This window comes from Balaenoptera musculus, chromosome 1 (genome assembly GCF_009873245.2).
Source record: "Balaenoptera musculus isolate JJ_BM4_2016_0621 chromosome 1, mBalMus1.pri.v3, whole genome shotgun sequence".
Taxonomy (NCBI): Eukaryota; Metazoa; Chordata; class Mammalia; order Artiodactyla; family Balaenopteridae; genus Balaenoptera; species Balaenoptera musculus.
The window spans coordinates 183,430,242-183,442,587 of record NC_045785.1 but is presented as its reverse complement, the minus strand read 5'-3'; the positions used below and the strand labels follow the sequence as shown (position 1 = coordinate 183,442,587).

Below are 12,346 nucleotides of genomic sequence, written 5' to 3'. Positions count from 1 at the left end.
GGACTGGTTCGGGGGCGGAGCCTCCGCGGGGCCGGCCCCCGCCCCCTTTGTTCGTGCGGCGGCGGTAGGCGCTGCGGGCTGGAGGTGGGCGCGCGGGAACCGCGCCGTGGGGAGCGGGTCGCGCCCGGGCTGTCAGCTGGCTCCGCGCCGCCGCCCGATGGTTCGAGGGGGCGCGCGGGCCCGGCCCCGGGGGTCCTCCGCCGGCCGCGGGTGAGCCCTCCGCCGGCCGCCCGCGAGCATGTCACCTCCAGCCGCCGCAGCCTCCGTCCGCAGCGCCCGCGCCCCCGCCTCTCGCAGCCGCAGCCGCAGCCGCCGCCCGGGGCATTGGCCCCCAGGCCCCCGCCCCTGATCGACGCGGGACCCGGTGTCGGAGCACCATGGCGGGCCAGGGGGACTGCTGCGTCAAGGTGGCCGTCAGGTAGGACGGGCGGCGGGGCGCGTGCGCGGAGGACTCGGCTTTGTCTCGCGTGGGCGCGGGGCGGGGGTCCGGGGGTCCCGGGGAGCCGCTCGACCCGCAGTCGGCGTCCGCGGAGGTCGGGCTGGCCAGGCTGGAGGGCGCCGCGTGCTGGCCCGGCCCCCGCAGGGATCGGCGGCCCCGCGGGCGGCTGGAGGTGGCTTTGTTTGGGTGGTAATTTCGGGCCCCTCTTGGGAGCCCTTAATGATCAGAAAATCGAATAAACAAGGAAATCCGGTATTTCACACCCAGCCCTGGCCCAGGCCGGAGCGTCTGTGTGTTTCCTCTTCGCCTCCCCACGGGCTGCTGTCTTATGCGGGCACATTGGATGGGGGGAAATTTCCCTGCATCCACCCTAGCCGGCTGGTCCTGCGCTCTTGGTCCAGCTGGGGAGGCAGCACGTCGCCCCCGGGCCGATTCCGCAGACAAAGATCGAGTGCTGCACGAATGGAAGGGCTGGGATGGGGCCTTGGCCCTCCTTGGGGAGTCCGCCGCTTTGGAGAGAACCCTGCCGGCCCTGTCCCAAGAGGGGCTGGGTCTGGGGAGGGAGGATGGGGTGTCTCCGAGGTTCTGCCTCTGAGAGGGCAGGATGCTGTGACGCTGATGTGGGCATCAGCCTCAGGCCTTCAGACAGAGCTGAGCGGGGCGGGGTCGCATGGACTTACCTGGGACTTGAAGGGACACAGAGGCAGAAGTGAGGTGGGCAGAGGACAGGGCACCTGGAGGTGCGGGGCTTTGTGTTGGGTGGGGGCACTTCATGCCACGTCACCCCTCCGGTTTTGATTTGGGCTTTTCTCTTTGAGGGGGTCTGATGGTGGGAGAGTGCCAGTCTGGGACTGGTCCCCAATGAAGGGATGGTGGAGGACATCATTCAGCCCTGTGTGATGGGGGTGGGAGTCTGAGTCCGGGTCTCCGGTGGGTCTGAGCAGGTCTCTGGTTTCCCTGGGTTGTAGATGACCCAGATTCCAGGATTCCAGGGCAGTCACTCAGAGATGACTATGGAAAACACCCCAGGGCAGGTGCCGTCCCCCCCCCCCCCAGCCACCTGGCCAGCCCTCTGCAGCCTGGAGGGGGTCAGGGGATGGCGAATCACAGCTCTGGGGTTGAGGGAGGGAGACCGAGGTGCCCTCCCCCCACGTCCCCGGCTGCACTCAGAGCATCACTGGGCACAGACCTGTTGGCCCCGGACGGCCTGAGACAAAGAGGAGCCCCAAAGGTGCCTGGTGGGCCGGCTGGGCGGGGCCAGGCTGCTGTGTGGCTGACCTTGCAGCAGGACCCTCTGGGGGGCGAGGGCGAGGGCGGGCACGGTGTGGGTGGGCGTGTGGGAGTGGGAAATGTAAATAAGACAGCTGAAGCAGAGTGGGAGAGTCTGGGCGCATCATAAAAGGAAACTGTGAACCAGGGCTGGGAAGGTGGGGACTTGGGGTGCCCCTCCCAGGGGGCTTTCCTTTAGACTCCATCTTACCCGAGAGAGCCAAACAAAGCCCCCCCCCCACCACCACAAGCAGGGCCCCAAAGCTAGACTGGGGCAGGGTAAGATGTGGGAAAGCCCACGGCCTTGGCATCTTGTGCAGGGTGAGGAAGAGCTGGTGTTCCCTTCCCACCACCGCCAGAAGTTCCCGGGACCCTTCCCGCCCAGAGGGCATTGTGCCTGCCCACTGCTCTGGCTTCTGCCCGTGACAGGCGTCATCTCTGCTTCCACGGAGATTGCCCCGGGGGGAGCCGGACGCCCCCACTCCTTGCCTCTGTTGCTGATCTGGATGGAGGGGTGGGGAGATTTGAGCATCAGAAGAGCCGGGCTTTCAGGGCCTCCTGGAAGGTGAAGGCCCCACCCACTCCTCCCCTCCCACCCCAGCCCAAGCGCCCAGCCAGGCACACGCCAGCCTCAACGCGCAGCTGGCCGTGGAGGGCAGACAGTGCCTGGACAGAGCCCAGTTTCTAATCAGAAAGCTGAGGACAGGACCTGGCTTGGGCTGGGGCTGGGACGGGGAGCAGATGGTGCCACTGGGGGGCTGTAGGGGAGAATTCTCCGGGCTTTGGGGTCCCCTTCAACCCCCCCATCCCCACCCTTGGCAATCGCTTGTCCCACTTAAAGGATTGGGTGGTGGGCTGGAGTAGCGTAGAGCATTGCTGGGAAGAGCCAAGGATTTGGAATTGCCAAGAGCCTAGCCCAGCAGCGTGCCGAGCTGTCTTTTTGGAAACCCTTTCTTATATCTAACTGAGAATAACTAAAGGCAAGCCCTGGGTCCCACTCTTGAGACAGGGAGGCCGGGAAAGAGACAGACTTGGTCTGGGGGCGGGTGTGTGTGTAGGTGTAAGGGTGGAGGTCCGGGAGCTGCTAGACTAGGTAAGAAGTGCCAGGCCCAGGGCTCTTGGCCCTGTAATCTCTGCAGATGAGGATCACAGCTGGCTTGTCTGCGGAGCCACGGGGAAGGCCAAGGGGGTGCAGAGCCAGAGGAGGCGACTTTCAGGACCTGGGGCTGTGGGATAAGGGGAGAAGGTGTACGTGTGAGCAGACCCCAAAGCCCCACCCCAGGCCACCCTGGAGTCTGGCCCATCTGCCCCTGAACTCTGCCCCGGGACTCCCAGGCCAGCCCCTCCAGCCTGCCCCGTGATACGTTTATCCATAAATCCCCTCGTACGATAAGGACCCTCTCAGCTCCTCAGCTCCGAGGCTGGCCTAGGGGCCCGCTTCTACCTGGGGCCAGGGTTTGGAGGGGATGCTGGGGAGAGCTGACCTGCCCCAGGCTGCAGAAATACAGGCCTGACTAGTGGGGGGGAGAAGGGGAAGGGGTGGCTGTTAAGAAATGCCAGTTGGCAAAGTTGAGATTGGGGAAGGAAGCCAAGTCACGTGGTGCATTTATTTAAGACCCTTTCAAGCCCCCAGCTCTGAGCCCCCAGCCCGAGGGGAGCCCTCAGTGTGGCCTAACCTCCTTCCCCCTTATCTTTGCCTGGTTTCCTTAAGCTTCCTTCCTTAGTCTGCTAGGGTGGGGATGGGGGCTCTGCCGGTTCCACATCCATCCCTGGACACTGCAGGGTCAGGCAGGGGCTGGAAAGGGGATGGGGAGCACCAGCCAGGGGCCCAGGGACAGTCAGATGGCACCCCTGCTCTCTCCTTCGGGTTGTCTAGCTGCAGTTATTCCCCTGGATCCAGGCTCCTCTGAAGTCTTAAGTCAGTGTCTGTCTAAATTTTGAATCAAGAGAATTGGTGGTTTGGGACAAAGACACTGAAAACAGAAAAAACTGAGTGAGTGTGGGGATGCCGTGCCTTCAGAGCCCCCCTTCCCCGCCCCCTGCCCCCACTCTGGCGGAGTCCAAGGCCAGTCAAGGCCAACCAGTGCCCTCTGTGGCCCCGGCTGTCCAGTTCACAGACCTGGGAAACTGAGGCCCAGGCAGGGCCTCCTGTGGCCAGTGGAGACCTGAGAGTCTTGGTGGCGGGCTTCTGCTGCAGAAATAGGGCTTATGTCATCACCAGGAAGTGCAGTGTAGTAACCGCAGGCCCCGGAAGTGTGCCCCCCGCCCCGCCCCAGCCAGCCTGCCTGATCGGCTCTCAGCTTTTGAAGACCTCATAGAGGGGGGTGGGGCGGGGGCTGAGGAAGTGGCTGAGGTGACATGTGCCTGGCACCCTTATTCCTACAGCTCTGGGGGCAGAGGGCAGGGCTGGGGCCCACGAAGTCGGTTACTGGCTGGGTCATGGGGCCCCATTTCTGTTTCTCCTTCTGGGCCTCAGTTTTACCCACTGTAGAACGGGATCAGCGCTTTGTTCTGGTTTGTCCATTTGTGAAGAGGAGCGGTTTGGATGCAGTAGAAGGTGGCCGGTCCTTAAAGGGTGACTCTTGAGAAGCTAAGTGTGAATAAAATGTTTTAAAAATAAGCCCTTAAAGTGTACCTAAGCGGTGTCTCTCTGGGTTAAGCCACAGTGACTGGTAGGTAAAAAGAGGAATTCACCTCGAGCCCTTGGATCGATTGATTGATGATTGATTGCAGGAAGCTCGCTGTGATGGAAGGACTGAGCAGGGGGGGGTGCTGGGCGCTGCCATTTCCTGCATGCTCACTGAGCGCCAGGTGTCACGCCTGCGTTGTCCCACGGGAGCCCGCGAGGTGACGGATGTCATGCCCATCGTAGAGATGGGCGCAGGCTCACAGCAGTAAATGGAGGCGTCTGAATTTGAGCCCAGGGCACCCTTGCTTCCAAGCACGTGCTTCTCACACTGCTCCACGTGGCCTCCTCGTCCGGCTGCTAATTAGCTCTTTCTGGGCACCTCTGTGCCTCCGTTTCCTCCAGCCCTTTCCGCACGTCATGGCCGTGACCGTGAACATGGGAAGGTACTCGGGGAGGCACACAGGGCTGTGCAGATGTGACGGGTGAGGCCGGCTGGGCCTTCTTTGTGGGCTGCCTGTCCCCACGTGCTCCTAGTTTGGGGGAGTTTCTCCCCCACCACCACTGGGTGGGAGCCGCCCTTCTCCCTTTCCTGAGATACACGCAGCTGCCCCTGGAATTTGTTTTCCTGCCTGAGTGCCACCTCGCCACCCTCTAGGGAAGTTCCAGGACAGCCAAGTCTCCTCTTGCTCCCTCTACACCCACCCCCACCCCAAGTGTCCTTGGGCTCCTGTCTCTCTCCTTTAACCTCTAGACAAGCAGCTCCTTAGGAGGAGGCGGGGGCCCTGAGAGGCTGCTGGGCTCTGGAGGGGAGGAGGCCTCCTGCTGGGGTGGGGCGTGGGCTGGGATGGTCGGCCTTGACCCCGGGGGCTAATTCTCTGTCCCAGGGGGACGGGGCGGTGGAGCTCAGTGGCAGGGGCCACGGAGCCCACAGCAGGTGGCAGCACTGTTGGCGGCAGTGTCCTGTCCTCTGGAGCACTCCCTCTCTCCCCTCGGCTGCTCTGGGAGTGGAAGGGATGGAGGGCCACGGTTCCCCATCCCCAGACCCCCAGATGCCTGAGCCCCTGTCCCTCTGCCATCCTCGGCGGAAGCCCGCCATCAGAGTGGTGGCAGAGGCCACCAGTCCTTTCTCTAGGCCAGACTGGTCCTTCCTGAGGCTGGAGTTAAGGCGCCCCGAGGAGAGCCTGGCAGGGCGGCTGGGGACCAGGGCCAGCGGGGTGGGGAGAGGCTCAGGCCAGGCGCCTGTTGCTGTGCATTCCTCAGCAGGGGAGTGTCCCCAGGGCCCAGTCCCCACTGAGCTGTCCCCCACCAGATGCAGATGCCGGCACAGCTCTGGGCTCTGCCGCGTCTCCTGGGAGGTCATGGGAAACCTCTGCCAGATGCCCCGGGATGCCGGAGCACAGCTGAGCGGGCTTCCCTGAGCTGGGAACGCCCTCTTGCCAGGCCCTGAGCTGCTGCTCAGAGGCTCACAGGCCTGCAGCCTCGCGTGGCCAACAGCAGGCAGGGGCCTCTGAAGCTCAGGATCGGGACTGGCCGCCCTCGGCCCCTCCTCGCTCCAGCTCCTGCCTTCCCAGCCCCTCTGCCCGCCTGCTTCCTCCCCCGTGCCTGCTTCGGCCATTCTGGGGGTGCCTGGGCTCAGCTGAGATCCCGATGCCCTGGGGGGTTGTGGATAAGACTCCCCGCGCCCTCCCCCATTGGATGGCCCGTCCGGGCATTCCTCAGAAGTCAGTGGCCAGAACCCTGGGATGAACAGAGAGAGAGAGAGAGAGAGAGAGAGAGGTTAAGGGCATCCTCAGGAGGGAGTAGGGTCGGTGTGCTGAACCCCAGGTCTCCTGTAGGTTCCCTCTGAGTGTCTGCACCGCTCCCTGTGCTCCCGGGAAGATGTGTGAGGGCAGAAGTAGGCAGAGGGGGCTGACAGACCCCTTTCACCAGGCTGAGCCCTGTAAACCCATGCCCTTTGACCCCGCCGTACAAAGCCTTCTTGTTTGGGGGTTCAGAGCCAGTCTTTTCCCTGCGGCAGCCTCAGGAAGGCTGGGCTGGGGAGGGTCTGGGAGGCCAGGAGAAGGGCCGGTGGGAGGACACCTGGGCCCTCTGGCTGTCACGGGGCTCCCCACACTGCACCCCTGCAGCTGAAAGGGCCGGCACCCCAGGCTGGACCTGCCACCCTGCTTCAGAGAGGACTGGCCCCCACGGGAAGACGCTTTCTCTGCGCTAAGTCGGCTAAAGCCCCCCGGGTGTCTGGGAGCCAGACTCCCCTGAGAGAGCAGGGATTTTGCTTCCAGCCGCCTTCCCGGAGCTGGCAGGCTGCCACGGTGGGAGGAGGAGGGGGAGGAGAGGACGCCTGGTAAAGTGGGTGCGGGCGTCCTCTTCTGCCGCGGAGGGAGGTGGGCGCCGTGCCCATGCAGGGAAGCAGCCTTCTGCGTCCTCGGCCCCCTGCTCCCCCTGCCCAGGCCTCGGCTTCCTTCACTACAAAATGGGGAAATGCTTCCCCAGCAGACAGCTCTCAGCCCTGCTGGCAGCTGTCAGCAGGATCATCTTTCTCCAGCCCACCTCTCTCCGCGCCAGGGCTGCTTAGAGGGTGAGGCCAGACTGGGCACAGTCAGGCTTGGTTTGAATTTCACCTCCACCATTAGGAGTGTGTGACTTCGGGCTTGTTCAGATTCTCCTTTCTGAGCCTCAGTAAAGAGGGGTCTTTACACGTGACATGTGTTCATGCATGTAAAGGAGCTCCACACGTAGGTTCTCAAAAGATATTAGGTACTGTCCTTATCCGATGAGGCTTGGGTGGTATCAGTGACCATGATTCCAGAGGAGGAAGATTACACAGCCTCCCAGGCTCGCCTTCCCAGGGCTCCACAGCCTTTGCAGGCAGGAAGTTCCTTCTGCCAGCTTACCTGAATCCCTCCCGCTGTAGCTGGTTTCCCCTTTGGTCTGGCTCTGTCACTGATGGGGACGAGCTGATCCCTGGCAGGTCACGGCATGGCTGAGTGATTTGGTGTGCCAGGCAGACAGGAGGCCCTGGGGCTCCTCTTGGTGTCCCCTGCCACACACACACACACTCACACACACACACACACACACACTTCCACGACGGAGGCCACGACAGCCCAGCCCCAGATGAAGCCAGGCTCACCGACTGTGGGCTGGCCTGAGGAGGGGAGGCCGTGAAATCTGGGCAACCTTGGGAGCAGCACACCCCGAGACGGGGCGCTGGGCGTCCTTACTTCTCTGGGCCTCCCTGGGCTGTCCCGCTTGCCCAGGGGCTCCTATTCAGGGTTCCAGAAAGGCGTTAGGGGGTCCTGAAGGAGAGAAGAGCAGATAGGCTTATATCCTTGGGGCTTTTTCCAAAGGGACTAGTTACATGGGCGACCGTGGCCATCTGAGGGGAGATTCTAGTTCGGGTCTGTGGTTCTTCTCAAAGACTTAAAGGTGAGGCCTGAGAGGGTGTCTCCCAGCCTGGAAGTCCCCAGAGTGACATTAGTCACAGGTGGGCAGCTGCATGCAGGCTGGTGGTTCTCCCTCCTTCTGCACTGAATCTTCAGGCCCACAGCCAGGAAAGGTGGTCTTCCTAGAAGACGTTGTTACTAATTAGCTATGTGATCTTGAGCTGCATTAATTTCTCTCTGAGCCCTCGTTTGTAAATTGGGGCGGGGGGGGGCGATACCCCCCTTAGAACGTGTGCAAAGTGTGGTAGGTACAGCGACCAGCAAAGAGGCATCTTGCTCCCTAAGTGCCGAGTTATTACCTACTGGGGAATTGAGTCAGCAGAGATGTAACGGGGTTCCAGGTACCAGCAAAAAAGGGTGTCAGGAATCAGACCATACACCACAGCTGTAAGAATTTTCTAGGATTCTGCAACAGTTCTTGGTTATTTTAATATCACAGCCTGTTACCTCTTGGAGAAAAGTAAGACTTCTTCGAGGGGAAAGAGCCTGGCGGCCTCATCCCTAGGAATTTTGGGCAAAGATTTGGGGGCAGGTCAATGAGGGATCAAAGGAGGGACCGGAGGCAGCTGATTGGGCAGGACGGATTTCACCTGAGAAGCTGAGCTACACCCACCGCCCCTCCCCCAGCCCAAGGTTACTGGGCGGAGCCCTGGGCGATGATTGGCCGGCTTTGTGTGATGTCACCGAGGACGGGGTGGGGTGTGGGGCTCCGGCCGGCTACCCTTTGAGGGAGGGACTTTTCCTCCTGGTCGGTATCAGCATCACCCGGGCTTGCCTGTCTCCTCTGTCGGCCCCTTCCGCCCTGTGCCGGCCTCCCGAAGAGCCCAGGGACCGCTGAGCTCGGCGGCTGCCGCAGGCCTGGGCTCGGGCTGGCGGCCTCTGTCCCCCGCCTGGAGCACCAGCCCGTGTGGGGGCGGCCCCGAGCGCCCGCAGTCCCTCTGCCCCAGCGTGCGTGGACAGATACTAAAATCACCAGCCACAGCACCCCAGCTCCCGCCCCTTTGCGCACCGAGGACCCTGAGCCAGATCCCGCCTCCGAAGAGCTAGCGCCGGCCCTTCCTCCGCGCTCCCGTCCCACCCCCTCCCCCTCCCACCGCCCTCTCTGCGGGTTGCCAAGTGGCGAATAGACCGGGCTCTGTTCTGGGAGATTCCGGGCCTTTCTTAGTGGGGCCGTCCGCCCGCCCTCCCCCTGCAGGACCTGGAGAAGGGATGGGGGAGGTTTGGGGGGGATGGGGCTTGGGGTGAGGTGCCCGTGGGTGACATTCAGGGGGGTCTCTGGACAGAAATGATACTGGACGTGGGGTCCACAAAACTTTGACAAAACAGGCAGCACGGTTTGCCAATTTGAGTTTCCAAATATTGCATTAAATCATGGTTAATCTTGATTACTGAGTTTTTTCATGCTCCCTTAAATTTTGCACTTGAGGCGAATACCTCAGTCACCTCACCCCGGCCCTGCATCTGGTCCACAGCACCCAGCGTCCATGGTTTACTGGCAAGACCCTGGAACCTGGTTCCCACCCCTGACCTCCCGCCCGTGCCCCAAGGGAGGAACAGGGCTGGGAGTGGTGCCATCCTGCCATCCTGCCAACCTGCATAGCCGGAAGCTGCCTCCTTCCCCTCATCTGGGGCGGTGATGCTGGCGGAGGGCCACTAGCTCTAAGGGCAGCCCACAGAAGTGACCTCACCCCAGGCGGGGCCGGGACAGGAGCTGCCGGAGGGGAGGGCGATGGAGTTCTTAGAAAGTTAAAGCTGGGAAGAGGTCGTCCAGATGACACAGGAGGAAGCGGGGGCTCCTGGACCACAGGAGGATGGGGCAGGGGCTTGTCCAGGGCCCGTCTTTGTCTCCCGCCTGCAGGGCCTGGGTTCAGATTCTCCACTGGGCAGGGTGTGGTGGGCAGGAGCCCCAGGACGCTCGCCCCTGCTGGACTGTGCCTTGAAGGCTGGGCGCCGGAGCCCAGCCTGGCGCATGTGTGAGGCTGTGGTCGGACTCCCCCCAGCTGCCTCCTGCCCCTGATGGTGATGCGTGGAGGGAGTTTATATATCCATCTAGACATTGAGTTTCCCGGGCAGGAGGCAGCTGGACAAGTGGAGAAGCCGCAGGCTTCAGACTCCCAGCTTCCCTGTATTTTACTGTGTGTGACTCAACTGCTTCAAGCCTCGACTTTCCTCTCTGGACAGTGGGCATTGAAATCCCTAGCTCATCACCTCCCTTAAGTGAGGTGGTCCGTGGCAGGTGCCTGGCCCAGCACCTGCCCGTGGAAGGCATCCATGCAATCTTCATTCTCTCTGCTGCCATCTCCAGTTACTCATTCAAGGCCCATTCCTGGGACTAACACGCCCCCCTCCTCGTCCTGGTCAGTGGCTTTGGGAACTAGTGACTCATCCTGGGCCCGTGTCCTCTGTCTCCCAGCTGGTACCCCATTCTCTGGGTAACAGTACTCACCCATGATGCCTGCCAAGCACACTGGTGCGTAGAATGGGCCCGTGTGGGGCTGTAATCTCTGTAATCTCTCAGTAATCTCTGACCCCAGAGGACCCCACAGCAGGATGTGCCAGGCTCTGGAGGGTCCCTCCTCTACGCCCTGTCTCCTAGACTGCTCTTCTGGCCACCCTCTTGGTCTGGGGGCTGGTGGGCGGAGCAGAAGCTGGCCCCTTGTCGACTGGCTCTGCCCAGCAGGGCTGCTGCCCCCCTCCCCTGCTCCCACTGTCTCCCGGGACCCTGATTCGATTTCCTCCAATCACCAGCATTGCCATCTGCCTGTGGTAATTAAATGGTGTTTGAACTGGATCCAGAAATCCCATCACAAGCAGCCCACGTGGCAGGGAGGGCGTCTTTGGGAGCTGGTGCCGGCCAGCAGAGCTGGAGGGGCCTCAGAGGCTGCCCCCCGCCAGGCCCCCGGTCCCCCTGGGAGCCCTGGACACCCTGGGCCCCCCGGGCCCGAGCTCCTGATTTCCCGCCCGATGCCCGGTCCCCCCTGAGGTCACTGCCTGGCACGCTGGGCCCTGCCCCTCAGCCACATGAAGGACAGGAGCATCAAAGCAGCAGAGCACGCACCGCCCGGGCTCAGACCCTGCTGCTACTGCTGCCTGTGGCTGGCCGGGCACCAGCTATTTCCTCATCCACGGTGGGGACCGCAGCGTCCCCCTCGGTGTGGTCGTGCGTGTCGGCTGCCACCACCGGCGGTCCAGGTGGGAGCGCTGCAGCCTGGGCGTCTTACTGGCAGGTCAGGTTTCTGGTCTGCAGGTGCAGAAAGGATGGGTGGAATCCACAGCTCCCTTCCCAGCCAGAAACCAGTCTGGGGGGGACTGAGAAGCTGGATTCTCACTACAGCCTGTCCCGGAACGGCTGGATGGGGGGAGGGGGTGGTAGCCTCCTTGGACGTCCGGACCTGGCAACCTCCATGGTGTAAGGACCTGTCCACACCTCAGGGGAAAGGCTGCTGAAGGAAGGCCACCATCCATGGGTGTGAACTGGGCCTGGGGTTCTAACCACCTGCTCCCCCGGCCTCTTTAACCCCCTCGCAGCAAAGTGCAGGTAGCAGGCCCAGGTGAGCACCTCACCTGGCCTGCAGCTCTGAGGGGCCTCGGGGGCTGGACAGCCGGGGACAGGGGCAGGATGGCGGCTTGGAGGGCCCGGCTCTGCAGCGAGGCGCCCCGAGGTCCTGGACGCCTGCCGGCCTGGCCCTCGCACTCTTTTCTTCTCCTGGTAAACGTTGGCTTAGGGAGAGGAACGCTGACAAGCAGCTCATTGTGAGAGCCCGGCAGAGGGGCTGGCTTTGTGAGCCCACGAGCCGCGGAGCCTACCCCCCGCCTCACTTTAGGCATCAGGAGGTGCTCCCTGCCAATCCCGACACACGCATGCTCACTGACTCACACTTGGTTGCCATGGGGACCTCCTCCGGCAGTGGCTGCTTGGAAGAGGGGAAGGGGCGGCGCATGGAGACGGCCCTGTCCAAGGCTGCGCGCCGCCCCCCCTTAGCCCTGATGCCGCTTCCCTTCCTCTTTACCGGGGAGCCCCCAGGGTCTGGGATGTGGCCCCTCCTGTGGCTGGTGCCCCTGCTGGAGGTCCCTGCCTTTCTCCAACTTTTGCCTGGACCTGCTCTGCAGGGCTGTGCCTGGTCCGGCCCCCTTGGCTCCCTGAGAGGAAAGAGCTTGTGCCTGAGACTGTTCCCCCGGCATCTGGTAGAGGGGGGCGGGTCCTGAGCTGGGGGATCCCTGCAGCTCCCGCAGGCCTGGGCAGAGGCGCTGGTCTCCTGCGGAACACAGACCCGGGGTGGGCAGCCAGGCCTCGCCCTTCCTTCCCCTCCCTGGTCTTGGGCTTTGCCTGCCCAGAAGGGGGCCAGCTGCCTTCTCTCCCCCGCTCTGTGGGACGGACTCACAGGCTCCAATTGGGAGCGTGTGCTTTAATGTCACTCAGACCTGTCACGATCCGTTACACGACCTTGGACCTTGGGCGAGTCATTTAAACTCTCCCAGCCTCTGTTTTCTCGTCTGTAAAATCAGGCAAATAATACATACCTCGCCGGTTTATGGTAAAGGATACATGAATTCATTTAGGTAAAA

General features: G+C 62.5%; 1 protein-coding gene across 6 annotated transcripts in view; it reads left to right on the top strand.

Moving 5' to 3' along the window:
• The first annotated feature begins 337 nt into the window (after window positions 1-337).
• The window catches only part of KIF21B (kinesin family member 21B), a 44,382-nt gene continuing 32,373 nt past the window's right edge, over window positions 338-12,346 (top strand). For all 6 annotated transcript variants that reach the window (XR_005017357.1, XM_036832497.1, XM_036832489.1 and 3 more), the window contains exon 1: window positions 338-418. Coding sequence is in view for 5 of the 6 variants with exons in the window: in XM_036832497.1 (XP_036688392.1) it covers window positions 378-418 (41 nt within the window). In the remaining variant the exon portion in view is untranslated. The remainder of the gene's footprint in view (window positions 419-12,346) is intronic.